General features: G+C 41.7%; 1 protein-coding gene across 1 annotated transcript in view; it reads left to right on the top strand.

Moving 5' to 3' along the window:
* CTPS2 (CTP synthase 2) overlaps positions 1–9040 on the top strand; it is a 113486-nt gene extending 104446 nt beyond the window's left edge. The window contains exons 19-20 of the mRNA XM_040997562.1: positions 6484–6594; positions 8118–9040. Coding sequence (XP_040853496.1) covers positions 6484–6553 — 70 coding nt within the window. The 3' untranslated portion in view covers positions 6554–6594; positions 8118–9040. The remainder of the gene's footprint in view (positions 1–6483; positions 6595–8117) is intronic.
* The last annotated feature ends 6339 nt before the right edge of the window (positions 9041–15379 follow it).

The raw sequence follows: 15379 nt of genomic DNA, 5'->3' as shown, positions 1-15379 counted from the left end.
ACGATGGCAGACTCTGCTTTCTTTTTGACTCAGAGAGCATGATATTCTTTTTCTCTGTGTGAATCTGATCTTTGGTTCTATTTTGAACTTGGGAACACATTGCCTTTTGATCGCTAGGCTGTGTGATTGATACTTCCTGGGATAGCTCTTGCAATAGATGGTGCAAATATTCTCTTTCTGGGGGCAAACCTTGGGCTAAAGAGGAGGAGCTGTGGCTTTAACTTCCAGGACTGCCACATCCTAGGCAATTTTGTCCTAGTCACTACTCCTAAACCTCTTGATGTACTTCTTAGGGGCTGCTGGGAAGAATAGTAGGCATGTGCTTTGTAAATTTCAACCACTGTCAAAACACTGCTTCCCCCTTCCCCCTCAGTTCTATTTCAAGCAGAATTGAACTGGGGGGAATAAAAACTCACCCAATCCTTTTCTTTTTGAGCAGTTCATTTAACTATCTGTTAAAACAGTTGCCCCTGTGATTGTTTGACTTCCACCCAGACACTGAGATTTCCTTTTTTCCCTGGCAAGTTATTGTTAATAAACCACATTTGAGTACACCTTCCCTTAGGGATTAACTGTTGGTTCAAAGGCAGTCCATTGGCCCTGGTTCCCTGCAGCACTGAAGATGTGGTGCCAGCCAGGAATGGAGTTGGCAGTGCTACATGTTGCCGTGCTTTGATGTCTTGCCTGGGTTGAATTCGAGTGTTTACTATGAAATGTGAAACTGATTCGGAGCTTACCAAGTGTTTATTTCATTGCTCTTATATTTTTATGGTTTCCAGGGGGGAAGCTGTGTATGGCAGCCTGTTTTTAAGACATGCTTTTTCATAGGAAATGGCTTTGATGTAAAGTATTATAGAAATTCATGCATGCTGGGAATCCTAACTATGCTATTAACAGTTTTTAAAATTCCAGCCATGTCTTTCTGTTAATGGAGAAGAAACCCCCAGCCGCCAGCACACGAGGCGGGATGTGTGAGGCACTGTGCTACCCTTCGGGTTGTGCCTTGGAAAATAAGTTTTCTTAGTTGGGGAATGTATGAGGCAGCAGGGATCTTTGGCAAACGAACACGACTATGTCAAGCCTTTGGTTTGTTAAGAATCAATTCTGTATCACCGTGACTTGTGAGCCATGCCAGTGCTGTCAGAATAACAGCTCCCAGGTGTTGCTGTGCGTCATTTTGATTTTGTCTTACAAAAACTGCAGCCATGAAGTGTTTTTTTTACAAAGTTTGTGCTCCCTGGAGGCCCCTGTGTACCTGAGAGATGTTTGCTACCAGGTGATTAACTGTGGGCAGGAATACCTTGAGCCCATTTTCAGGAAGTGACCATGAAGACTTCTGCATGGTTATTGGAGTTGGTTTCTTTTCAAAATTTTTCCTTTGTTTTAAAATCTGCACCATCCAACACAACTTTCAGCAGTGATGGCAGTGTCCTATAGTCTATACTGAACATTGCACATGTGACCAATGAAAGGATTGGAATTATATATTTTATTTTATTTAGTTTTTTAAGATTTATTTTATTTGTATTAGAAAGTAAGATATACAGAGAGGAGGAGAGACAGAGAGGAAGATCTTTCATGCATTGATTTATTCCCCAAGTGGCCGCAATGGCTGGAGCTGCACTGATCTGAAGCCAGGAGCCAGGAGCTTCTTCCAGGTCTCCCACGTGGGTACAGGGTCCCAAGGCTTTGGGCCATCCTCCACTGCTTTCCCAGGCCACAGGCAGGGAGCTGGATGGGAAGTGGAGCAGCCAGGGTACAAACCGATGCCCATATGGGATCTTGGTGTGTACAAGGTGAGGACTTTAGCTGCTAGGCTATCATGCTTGGTCTAGAATTAGGTGTTTTATTTGATTTTAACTTAAATTTAGGCAGCCATATTGGACACTGAAACTTTAAAACTTTCTCTTCCTCAAATATAACAATAATCATGAGTGTCTGTATTTTGTGACCCTTCATCTGCTCATTCTTTGCAGTAATAAACCTGTAAACAGAAGATTGCATATTAAGACAGCTTTATTTTAAGATAGAGCTGTGATATCTCTAAGTGAAAATAAAACCAGATTAGTCTAGGTTATGACTTTTTAAATTAAATTTTTTTTAAAAATGGAGAGACAGATAAGATACACACTTCTCTGGTTTGCTCACCAAACATGCCCATGAACCTGGGACTGGGCTACTGCCAGAGGCAGGAACCAAGAACTCAGACTCGGTCTCCTAGGGGGATGAATGCAGTCACCACTGCAGTGTCCCAGAGTTCACACTGACAGGAAGCAGAGTCAGGAGCTGAAGCTAGGAATGGAATCCAGGCACCCCAGTGTGGGATGCAGGTGTCCTTACCGTTGCGCCCAATGGCCACCTCTGATGACTTGCTTTTAGTCTGTTCTATGTGAAGCAAAACTAAGGTAAGTCATCTGTAGCCCTGAGTAGCAGCCATGGTCATAGCCTGTTCTATTTCCACTCGCTGACCCGCATTTTGTTTCTTGCTCTTTTATATTTTTGCTGGCGGAAGACTGCCCTCACTCAAATCAGCGAGCTTTTGCAGTGATGCATATTTTCACAAGTCTTTTTCTTGAGTGTCATGGTTTGTTTTCTTGTCCTGCCTTGGGTCTCTAAACACATATGAAAAAAAATTAGTGAACCCAGTCATTAACCTTGGCGATGAATAAACTCAGGCTAAGCCTCATTTTGTTGGGCTCAATTGGTGCCATTTTGATGGCTGGCAGTTTGGGGCAGACAGCCTCCAGATAGGAAATGAGATCCATGAGGTTAGAAATACACTTATCTGGGTCCCCTTGCTAGTATGAATAGCGAATTATACTTGGTGCAAGAAAGGATTTGGAAAAGTAAGCACTTAACAATTTCATTGGTTCTTTATGTTTCCATGGCTTTTAAGCATAGATCCTCTGTTATGAATAAGTATAATATCAGAAATACCAGCAATTAATATATTTTAGATAGTTTTCAGAAAGACTTTATGTACTCTCTTTTGACCTTAATACTGTTTCTGGTGACTTTGTAGGTATTATTGCTATTTTTTTCTAGACTTACAGGAGTCAAATGGCCTGTTCAAAGGCACATGGCGAATAATATAAGCAGGAGTGTGGTGAAAGACATGAGCTCACCTTATTCTTCCCTGAACTTGTAACCTGATTAGTATGATGGGAACTCTGCCTCACCTTCAATAGATGAGCCAAATGAGTCACCTGATACCCTTGACCTCCATTTCTTGAGTACAACTTCTAATTGTGCTAATTCTCTGACACGAAATGTTGTACAGAAGCTAATGGAGTCAACGTTTACATAGTCAGAGTCTAGAGATACGTATATATCAATTTGGTAGGCAGTTTTTTAAATAGTCTTTACTTCTTCTTAAGTAATAGTAGAAATTTTTTTTTTTTTAACTAAAGTCTAAATAGACCCTATCTTTAACTGATGAATTTTCAGGAAATGTTTTATATATACAAGCATACTTCAAAAAGTCTGTGAGAAATGGAGTTAAAAGATAAATTTATTATAATACAAAGCAACCTGAGATTCATCCATAGTTTTTTAATATTATGTTTTTCTCATAAACTCCTTGAGAACTCCTTTCATTTCTAAAAATGTCTTTTTTAACCAATTATTTTCTAAATGTTATTGTGTTCCTCATTTATTTGAAACAGACAGGGGGGGCTCTTCTATCTGCAGGCTTACTACTCAGATGTCTATAACAGTTAGGGCTGGGCCAGGCCAAAGCCAGGAACCCACAACTCAGTGTGAGTAACCCACCTGGGTGTCAGGGATTTGCCGAACATGGGCTGTTACCTACTGCTTTCCAAGGTGCCCAGTAGCAGGAAGCTGAAATTAGAATGGAGTCAACTCAGGCACACTGATAAGGAGGCAGGCGTCTTAAGTGTCGGCTTCTCAGTCAAATGCACATCCCTTTTGCCAATCCTTAATTTTCTGCTATCTCCTCCCTTCTACTCTACTGCCCACCATCTGCCTATGATGTTTTGTCAACAGCCATGGAGAAGAGAGAGCATGTGAACCAAAAAGCTTTTTATGGCGGTCTTTATTTATTGCTACTTACTTTTATTTATTGCTACTTACTATGTGCGAAGTGGAACTTTTGTTTTCTAGCTTGTCAGCCTAGTGTTCCTCTAAGTGGTCTCTCTATTCTGTTTTTTTAAAAAAGTGTAATTGTATCTGTTAATTAAGGAATTCAGACATTTATTGCTACAAGCCATTGGAAACTTGGCTAGTGCTAGGCATGGGTCATGCATGAAACACTTCCTGGTTATGTTGTCTCCATAGATGGATAGAACTTAAATGAAGTTGATGAATGTGCTGATTTACTTGGAACTCAGCAAGAGGGTCCCCAAATGAGGCTATGGCTTAGAGTGAAAACTCAATTAACTCATAAAGATGTGCCTATTTTTTTTTTAAGTATTTATTTGAGAAGGAGAGAATGCACATGTAAATGTTCCCATCTGCTGGTTCACTTCCCAAACACCTATAATACTTGGGGATCCAAACTGGGAACTAGGAATGTAGCCCAAGTTTCTCATGTGGGTGATAATGACCCCATTATCTGAGCTGTTACCTACGTCCCAGGGAATGTATTGGCAGATCTGGAGGTGGAAACGAACCCCGACTATAGCAATATCTTATGCTGACCTCTTAAAGGCTTTATTTCTAAGGGGATCAAACATGACATATATGTCAATCATCTTATTTTAGATACCATAAGTGACTTAAGGTAATCTGACTATGCCATATATTTCTAATTTAAAAATTGCACCACAGAAGTTGCTTCTCTTGATCTCTGAGAAGGTAGGCTGCAATGGGAAATTGTCATGCTGCTGACTGTACTGAAAGCAGATCCAAAGAGGATAGAATTTCAAGGTGAATATAGAGGGTACATTCATATTTTGGATGTGTGCTACTGCATGTATCTAGGGTCTTGAGGCCACATACATGCTTTAGTCCTAATGACCCTATCCTCCAGTAGACCTGGATGACCGTAATGAGAGGCTGCTATGATTTCAAACACAGTGGCAAACACCACTGAGTACCTGGGGGTGCTCAGTTCTGCTGTGCTCCTAAAACAAACGAGAGCATTTGCCTAGGCCATCAGATGTATAGCTGTCTTTACTGTTCCTGAGTCTTTCTGTGTTGCTAGAGGGATGATGTTAACGTACCTGGCCAAGGCCCCTGTAACAAAAGCCCAGGTAAAAATGGAAAAGTCTACAGATTTATTTCATGTGTATTGTATGTGACATGGGAGCCCACATCAGGGGATAAGGAGCTGAGAAAGTAGGTAGACCCTAGTAGTTTTTTAATGGTGTCTTCGATTAAGAGTACAGAGTCACGGAGAAATATGATAGGGTAGAACGAACTTGGAGAGAGGGCAGGCACCTGAGGTACCTGTGCTCTGTTTCAGGGGAGGTGAGCAGGGCTTGCATGCATGCTCTCCAATTCCTTCGGCTACAACTGTCACTCTACTAAAACACCCTATTTTGAGGGTAGTGTTTCCTGAGTTTTGTCATTGCCAGAGGCAGCAGTTGTCATGTGAAGGGTTAGAAATGACAAAGGCTGAGCATGCAGCTGAAATTCTACGTGAGGTTACTGACCTTGAGAACAAATTGAAGGCAGTAAAGGCTGGGACTCCATAGTGCTCAATCTCAGATGCAGTGTCAATTTGCTCCTAGGATGATAAGAGCAGATTCACAGAAAATGAATAAGTTGTCACCTCAGGCTTTAATTTGTAATCAATTTGTTAATTTAATAGCTTGAGTAAAAAGTTCACAGTAGGGACTGGCATGGTAGTCTATTGGCTTAAGTCCTTGTATTACATGGCCAGGATCCCACATGGCCACCAGTTCATATCCCGGCTGCTGCACTTGCCGTCCAGCTCCCCTACTTGTGGCCTGGGAAAACGGTTGAAGATGGCCCAAAACCGTGGAACCCTGCTCCCGCATGGGAGACTCAGAAGAAGCTCCTGGCCTCTGGCTTTGGTTTGGCTCAATTCTAGCCGTTGTGGCTGCTTGGGGAGTGAGTCGGCAGATGGAAGATCTTTCTCTTTCTCTTTCGCTGTGTAAATCTGCCTTTAAAATAAAAAAGATACATTAAAAAAAAAGTAGGCAATAAAGGAGGCAAAAGAGTCCCTCACTTCCAAGACTTCTACCTCTTTTTGTTTTTAACTTTATAAATGATCAGTGATCTTCAGAAGATAAAAAAATTTCACTTGCATGGGAATGCATTTTGAACTTTTCTGAATGAGTAGCTTCAGTTTACCATCAGAGCAGGTGTCAAGGGGCCACTGTGCATGGTTGGACTGACCTCTTGCTGGTGACTGGACAGTGATAATACAATATCCCTCAGTAGTGTTGTTGTTGTTTTCTGTGTGGGGGCTAATTATGGAAAGTATTTGAGACTACAAGTGGACTAATCATCCAAGATTTTAAACACTATCTTCCTAAAGTCAATCTTCTGCTCTAGTGACAGGTACAGTGATGTCAGCGATGACAGCTATTCAGATCCCGGGATAGTTGACTTGGAAATGAATTGAGCTGGATGTGTGACTCAGAAAGATGGTGGCCTCCTGCACAGGTAATGTGGCACCTCTGAGTGTGGACTGTCTCACAGACACAGTTTGCAAGACAGACTTGACCCATGGCATCATCAAGAGTTCTCTTTTGGGGAAAGCAGAGTGCACCCTGTAATAGATACTGAAGGCTTTATTGTTTGGGATTATACTAGTCTGGATCAGAGGTTGCAGACTTTTTCTGTAGGGCCAATAAAGATATTTTAGGCTTGGGACCCTGCAGTCTCTGTTGAAGTCACTCAACTCTGCCATCATGGTAAGAAAGCGACCACAAACAATATGCACATGGACAGGCATAGATAAGTTCTAATAATATAATATTTTTTAGGATTTGCTAGGACTAGTGTGGTGGTATGTTAAGGTGCCACTTTGTGATGCTGGCATCTCATATGGGAGCACTGGTTCAAGTCCCAGGTGCTCTGCTTCTGATCCAGCTTCCCGCTAATGCACTTGAGAAAACAATAGATGAAGGTCCAACGTCCAAGTTTTCCTGCCATCCATGGGAAATTGTATGAAGTTTCAGGCTCCTGGCTTTAGCCTGGCCCAGCCCTGGCTGTTGTGGCCATTTGGAGAATGAACTAACAAATGGAAAATCTTTGTCCTTCTCTCCCTCTTTGTCTCTGTCAGTCTGCCATTCAAATTAATCAATCTTAAAAGAATAAAAGTATGACTGACATTGTGGTATAGGAGGTAAAGCCACCATCTACAATGCTGACATACTATGTGAATGCTGCTTCATGTCCCAGTTGCTCCACTTCTGATCCAGTTTCCTGCTAGTGCACCTGGGAAAGCAATAGAGGATGGCCCAAGTGTTTGGGGTCCTGCACCCATGTGGAAGACCTGGATAAAGTTCCAGTCTCCTGCTTTGGCCTGTCTTGGCTGTAGCCATTTAGGGAATGAATCAGTGGGTGGAGATTCTTTCTTTCTCCCTCCCTTCCTTTCTGTCTCTTCCTCCCTGCCTCCCTCTGTAACTCTGCCTTTCAAATAAGTAAATAATTTTTAAAAAGTGAATGTAGAAATGAAATTAAAAATTGTTGATGTCCCCCAAAGTCTGGCTCACTTACAGAAAAACAGCTTTGCTTGGATTTTTATAAAATACAGTAATATTTTGTTTATAAAGATTGGCAAGAGATGAACTTGGTGTTTCCTGGTTTAGCTTATTTTCCTCTTGGCTCTATTGAAAGCTAACAGTGGCCTGTATAGCTCACTGAAGCCATATTCAGTGACACGTGCTGCCTGGGATTACCGTGGAAGGCAGGGCAGGCCTTGAATGGGACCTGCCACTCTTCAGCAGGGACAATAGTTTTTAGAAAATGTGTCCTGCGTGAGCTGTCTTCATGGTTCAGTAAGAGGCAGTGTGTTCCTTGTCATTGGAAGGAAGCTTAACTATATCCGTGTAGGTTTGCCTCAAATATGAGACCTTGAGCAGTAATCCCAAGTGGTGTACAGTTTAGCAGGAAATAGTCTGCAGGCTCATATTGTTGGTTCTGACCTTATTAATGCTCACATTCTGCTTTGTGGTTTTCAGCCTCTGGAGTAATTGAAATCAAGATGCAAGAACAGTACGAAGAAATCACTGTACTGTTATAGACTGACCCTGTTCTCTACCAGCCATGGGATCCAAAGTCTCAAAGGGCATCTCAAAACACATGCCTCCAAGAGCCAACACCAACAGGGTATTTTTCTTTTCTGTCCCAGGGGCAGTCTTTGGTTGTCACAAATTTCTGCAGTCAATTAAATTTCTCCCAACAATCTCGTGGGGGAGAAAGTGTGTTTTGTCCAGGGTGTCACGATGCCAAGATGATGAGCAAGGGGTCTTGGTAACTGGGCCATCGCGGTGCTGTATGGGACAGGTTGGCAGGGTAGATGGAGGCACTAATTTTGAGTCCGAAATTAGTTTGTTACCTGGAGTTCAAGCACACATTTGTGTGTGGCTCATGGTTATTCTAATTTCTGCCATGTTGTTCAAACGAAAACTTAAGAGGCGCAAGAATGTGCACTGTTAAAAAATGGCCTTCCTCGCAAGTATAAAATTAAAAGACATTTAAAAAAACAGCTCAGGAATTAAGGTCAATTATATATATATTCTTTTGAGGTGAATTCACATAACATAGAACTAGCCATGTTAAACTGAACAGTTAATAGCATTCACTGATGTACAACCACCATCATTATCTGTTTCCAAGACAGTTTCATCACTTCAAAATAAACCCCTATACCCGTTACTTGTTGTTTTCCATTCCCCATCCTTTGGCAACCACCAATTGCCTTTTATTTCCATGGATTTTCCTATTATGAATAATTCGTATATGTGGAATCTGGCAATATGTGTGGCCTTTTTGGTCTGTTTTTTTTTTTCATGTGGCATAATGGTTTCAAGGTTCAATTCTGTTGTAGCATGTATCAGAATGGCATCCCTTTTTATAACTGAATAAAAGTCCATTTTCTGCATCTACCATAAGTCGCTTATCTTTTCATCTTTGGCTGGGCATTTGGGTTGTTTCTGCCTCTAACGACTAGAGTAAGAGCTGCTGTGAACATTCACATGCAAGAATTTATATCTGCTTTTCATTCTTTGGGGATTATATACCTAGGAGTAAAATTGTTGTGTCATATGGTAATTCTGCTTACCTTTCAAGGAAGAATCTGTAATAATTCAATGAAACTCCAAAAATGTATATATTTGACAGGCAGAGAGAGAGACAGAGGCTGAGAGAACATGCCACCTATCCACTCCGGTTTACTCCCCAAATGCCCATAGCAACTGGGGCTGGGCCAGGCCATGCCATCAAACTGCAACTGGACCCAGGCTTGCCACATGCAGGAGCGCTGTTCAAACACTTGGGCCATCATTTATTGCTTTCCTAAGCCCATAAGCAGGAAGCTGGATCAGAAGCAAAGCAACTGGGACTCCACTCACCGTTCACGGTGGCTTAACTCTGGGCTGCAATGCCTGCACTTCGATGTAGTATTTAAAAAAAAATCACAATGAACCAAATATTGAGTTTTAAAATAAAGATTGTCTCCAACTCTGCACCCCTCTCATAGCCCATTTAATCTTCCCTAGTTCACTTCTTAATTTTCCCTGTTAAATGTGATTGCAATGTTTGATTTATTGTCTATGTTTAAGCTTTCCAATGCTAATGTAAATATTGTAATTGCTCAGTTCTCTTTTTTGGTAGTTGTTTTGGCCTTCAAACTTTTTTTTGAGTGTTGTAACACCAGCATTGCTGAAAATTCGTCTACCCAACATATGCAGAAATAAAATAAGTGATTCTGGTAAACAAAAATATTAAAAGCATTTCTGGGATCCACTTGTGAAAATTATAGCTTGAAGATCACAAGAGGCTTGAAATGAAAAGCTCACAAGGTAAGTTGAAAGCTGGACTAGGTCTCACGGAGAGAGGGCTGGGATCGCAGAAGGGGGTGCCTTCACACCACGAAGGGGTAGTTTGGTTTAAATGAAAGTTTTCAATTTTAATGATTACAATTTCTAAAATCACTTATAGCAGAGAGCTTTTCTGTTAGCTAATGATGTACACACAAATAGGACAAGAACAAATGGTACTTAAGAAACAACGACCAGACTTTTGCTGCTTCCTGATGTTTTCCTTTTTGGAAACTCAGCTTGAACTTGGAATCCAGGAAAATGGTAGCAGCCTGGCCGCTTTATTCCTGGAGCAGCGGTGGGATGTGAGTACCTCAACAGTTACTCTCAGCCATTAATTAAGTCATTAATTCAACAAAGGTGTCTTGGATCCCCCGGCACGAGCCAAACATAGTCAGGTGCTCAGAGTAGGTGGGGGGCGGCAAGCTATCTTGTTATACCTCACTGTTTTGGAGGACCGTTGGGTTTAACCAAGCATATAGGGAAAGAAGGGTTTAATTGTAATTGTGATATTGTTACCTATCCAAAATTTAGGGCCTGTTTTCTAGCACATTGTTAAGAAACACACCAGAAAGAGTTGTCACACAAGGGAATTCATTTGCAGCAAACGAGGAGAACATGGAGGAATCATTTCAAAGCTGTGACCTCTGTCTCTCCCGCCCCCTGCCCATCCACGCAGGCAAAATAGGTATTTAACTTAGGGGAAAATGAGTACATAAGAGGGGAAGTTCTTGTCATTGCATCTGGGTTTGCGGATGAGGCCATGCAGGTGCAGTTTAGAAACAGGCACAAACGTAGGTGGCATTTGGTGATCATGATGCTTAAGCTGCTCCTGGGGCCAGAGTTAAGCATGAAAATGAAGCAAAGGACACGTCTGTATGCTTCCTGGCCCTTGGATCCAGGCCTTGCTCTGGAAGGAGGCTCTGGCCTATGTTGGGTGCTGGGGGTTGATAGTCCACTTAGGCTGGGACTGCAAACCTGTAAGACAAGTTTGTAGAATACCATGGGTTTTAGGTTCTCAAAATGAATCTCAATAAGGACTTTGGAACTGGCGCATTTAGTCTGTTTTACTCTGTTCAAAGGCAGGACTAGGACAATGGGGGCTTGGGAGGAAGCTGGCTCTGAAACATGGAGTAGCTGAGGCTTGGAGCCTGCGCTCTGACAGGGGATGCTAGCTTGCTGTCTTGCAGTGCCCACCCTGCCATTGTACTCTTGAAAAGATTGCTTCTACAAGTAATGTTAGTCCTGTGAATCTGTGCTTCCTGCTTCACCATGTAACTGTTCTGTGCTGTTCTCCAGCTTTCTTAGATGGCTGAACAGAAGGGGCCCCAAATCTTGGACTGTGGGCCTTGAACTGTAAGCCAGAATGAACTGCCTTCCTTCCTATGTGACTCCCCTTGGAGACTTTGGTTAAAGTCATGAACAGCTACCAAAGGTAAGTACCTCATTTTGGAGTAGTGCTCCTGAATTCCATTATAAGTGGCTTTTGCTTTTCTTTTCTTTTTTTCTTGTCTTTCTCTTCTTTTCTTTTAACATCCATGTCTATGAGTATCTCAGAAAGATGTTGAGCAAATTATGGAAAGGTAATTCTAAATATTCATGGAAAAAATGAATGAAAAGATTTCTTTGTGGTGTATGTATTTTTGAGATCCAAGCATAGTGTTTTGATAGTACGTGTTTTCAGAGAGGACCATGTGCGAGCGTCCTATAGTTTCGGCTTCCATGTGGGGCCTGCTCTCTATCCCTGGGGCTCTATCAGTATCACTTGCTCTGAGAAGGATGCTGTGAGAAGCTGGAAAATTGAGTTGATACAACTTGATTCTAGAGTTAATTTTTGAGCCTGATTATTAAATATTAAGCTTGCCTTCTTTTTTGAGCAGGAACACACTTTGAAAACAGACCTACTGCTTTGATTCATTTTCTCTCTTTTTTTACATTATATTATTATTATTATTATCATTTTATGATACAGTTCCATAGGCTCCTGGGATTTCCCTTATCCCCTCCCCAATTCCCTCCCCAACTTAGTTCCTCCATATCGTTACTAAAGTGTAGTTCTTCATACACAGTCATATATCCATCACTGCGGGCATGGACAATCACAGAGAGTCCAGCATCCTATTGTCAAGATATAGTAAACAGTTTCATCGTAAGTCCATCATTGTCTGGAAGTAGAGATGCATACTACATTGTATCCTCACATCTGGAGATGTTAGTCTCCATTTCACAGTTACTGTACATCCCCTCAAATGAAAAGTCATAATACAAAATCAACAATAGAAAGAAAAATAGAAATTTACAATGCCATGAAGTTAAATGACATGTTACTAGATATGACAGTCTCCATTACACAACTACTATACATCCCTTAAATGAAAAGCCACAAACAAAATCAACATCAGGGAGAAAAAAGAAATTAATACCACCATGAAGTTAAATAACATGCTACTGAATGACTAATGTGTAGCTGAAGAAATGAAAATCAAGAACCTTCTTGAAGAAAATGATGCTACTGTATGATCTGTGAGTCATTGGAGAATTTAATCAGAAGAAAGTGTTTTGAAGAGATGAAACTAAAATAAAACATCAAGAGCCAAAAGCCATGTGATATAGTTTCTGCTGATTTTTGTTGGTGAAATGTGTCTCTTCTAGACAACAAACAGATGAGTTTTGATTCATTTTCTCTCGGGGACACTATGCTTGCTGTTCATATGATAGGATCATTCTAAGGAGTGAAAATAAATGTCTCCAGCTAGAGGTTGAAGCCAAGAAACTAAACTTTTTCAGACCAACTCTGCAGGGAATTCTCTCAACATCAATGCTTCAGGACAGGGTGATGAGACATAGTACTCACCCTGAAGCATATTTAATGAAAAAAAAAGTCATTGTTTAGTTCATTTAGATGATCTACATTTCTGGAGTAGCAGTTTTTGAGTTTATTTGCACCAGTACATATTGTTGTAATGTCTTGAGACCAAAAAACATTCAAGTTACTTTTTTTAAAAAAAGATTTATTTGTTTTTATTAGAAAACCAGATTTACATAGAGAAGGAGATAGAAAGATCTTCCCATATGCTGGTTCACTCCCCAAATGGCCACAATGGCTGGAGCTGAGCTGATCCAAAGCCAGGAGCCAGGAGCCTCTTCTGGGTCTCCCGTGCAGGTGCAGGGTCCCAAGGCTTTGGGCCATCCCCTACTGATTTCTCAGGCCACAAGCAGGGAGCTGGATGGGAAGTGGGACCACCTGGATAGGAACCAGTGCTCATATTGGATCCCAGTGCGTGCAAGAAAAGCAAGGACTTTATCCACTAGGCTACGATGCAGGGCCCAAAGCTCATTTGTTTTATAAATAAAACTTCATTGGAACAGTTGCATTCATTCTTTTTTTTTTTTTAAAGATTTTTATTTATTTTTATTACAAAGTCAGATATACAGAGAGGAGGAGAGACAGAGAGGAAGATCTTCCATCCAATGATTCACTCCCCAAGTGAGCGCAATGGCCGGTGCTGTGCCGATCCAAAGCCAGGAGCCACGAGCTTCCTCCATGTGGGTGCAGGGTCCCAAGGCTTTGGGCCATCTTTGACTGCTTTCCCAGGCCACAAGCAGGGAGCTGGATGGGAAGTGAAGCTGCCCAGATTAGAACCGGCGCCCATATGGAATCCCAATGCGTTCAAGGCGAGGAGTTTAGCTACTAGGCCACCCCGCCGGGCCCAGTTGCATTCATTCTTGTACCTCTTGTTGGTGGCTGTGACTGTTTTTGTACTACATAAGGAGAATTGACAGACACACAAAACTTAAAGCATTTACTATCTGATCCTTTATGGAAATGTTTGCCAATTGCTGATCTAAAGGGTATGGTGCAAGGAAAATCATGGTTCTCCAATGGAGCCTGAAGTCTTATACTTTTTTATGTGTAATACACACAGCCTGCTAAAAATAATTTTTTTAAAAAAATGCATGATATGGTTTCCAAATCAAAAGTTTGTAGAGAAATCTTTCTTTTTTTTTTTTAAGATTTATTTTTATTATTTTTTTTCATTGGAAAGGCGGATATACAGAGAGGATAGACAGAGAGGAAGATCTTCCATCCGATGATTCACTCCCCAAGTGAGCGCAACGGGCTGATGCTATGCCGATCCGAAGCCAGGAGCCTCTTCCGGGTCTCCCACGTGGGTGTAGGGTCCCAAAGCTTTGGGCCGTTCTCGACTGCTTTCCCAGGCCACAGGCAGGGAGCTGGAAGGGAAGCGGGGCTGCCGGGATTAGAACCGGCGCCCATATGGGATCCCGGGCGTGCAAGGCGAGGACTTAACCACTTGCGCCACCGCGCCGGGCCCGAGAAATCTTTCTTTGAAGTATGTCCTCAGCTATCTTGATTCTTTCCCTGTAAATCATTATATTAGATTGTCTGGCCTCTTCAGAGATGCATCGTGAAAAGATGGTTTTCTATATTGCTTAAGCGGCATTCTTATTTCAGAGGAGATCCCAAAGGCTGGGCTGAGCAAAACTGGGCTCTGAGAAGTCTGACTCCTGGTTGGGCCAAGGAGTGTCCTTGTTGGAAGATTCACCACTTACTCATCCAGAATCCCTGGAGATAACTCAGAGCACAGGATAGCTAATAAACCTTAAGGCATCTCACCTTTGGCTGGCCCTACCTTTGTGTTTAGGTTTAAATCAGTACAGTTTGGTAATTGCTCTTCTTGCTTGTTTCTTTTAATGACTCTCCCAGATTTGCAATCCTACACTGCCTCTGTTCTTTGACAAATTTGTAGGTGCATTGTCTAATGGGAAAAGACACAGGCTAGCTAGGTCTGTTGTTCTATCTGCCAGTCGCTACCCAGGACCATTGCACGGAACTTAGCTGATTCTCTTAGGAGGCCCTTCAAAACATTTGTGAGTAATGCCAATTGTACACATTCAAATGAGGATAAATACTGGGCAAAAACCAACTAATTGTCCATGTTTTCTTCTACATTTTGCTGCTGATTTGGGCATTGTAGAAAACAGCCAGATTCCCTGGCAAGCTTCAGATAGAAACTACTGTTGTTCAGCTAATTTGGTCCTTCTTGCTAATCATTAGAACTAGGTAAAATGAGACTTTTAAATAAAGAAACATTGAGATATGGGTAATTCAATTTATCAACAAACATTTTTCTTTTTGAGTCAGCTTTGATAATAAGGGTACTAGACAGAGGTATATAATGATGACATAGAGTCCCATGTTCAGAAAATGTAGTCTTAAGTTAGGGGTGAATGGGAAGAAATTTCCACATGAGTATTGCCAAGCACCTGACAGAGTGCACCCACGGAGGGATAAAACAGGGGCATAGCATGTTATTAGGGCAGAGGTCATGTGGATGTCAGGCTTGCTATGAGTGATACCCATGAACATGCACTGGAAAGAT

Source organism: Ochotona curzoniae, unplaced genomic scaffold, assembly GCF_017591425.1.
Source record: "Ochotona curzoniae isolate NIBS_2020 unplaced genomic scaffold, NIBS_Ocur_1.0 contig_1274, whole genome shotgun sequence".
Classification (NCBI taxonomy): domain Eukaryota; kingdom Metazoa; phylum Chordata; class Mammalia; order Lagomorpha; family Ochotonidae; genus Ochotona; species Ochotona curzoniae.
The sequence above is the reverse complement of the archived record's forward strand: the minus strand, read 5'-3'. Positions and strand labels throughout refer to the sequence as shown.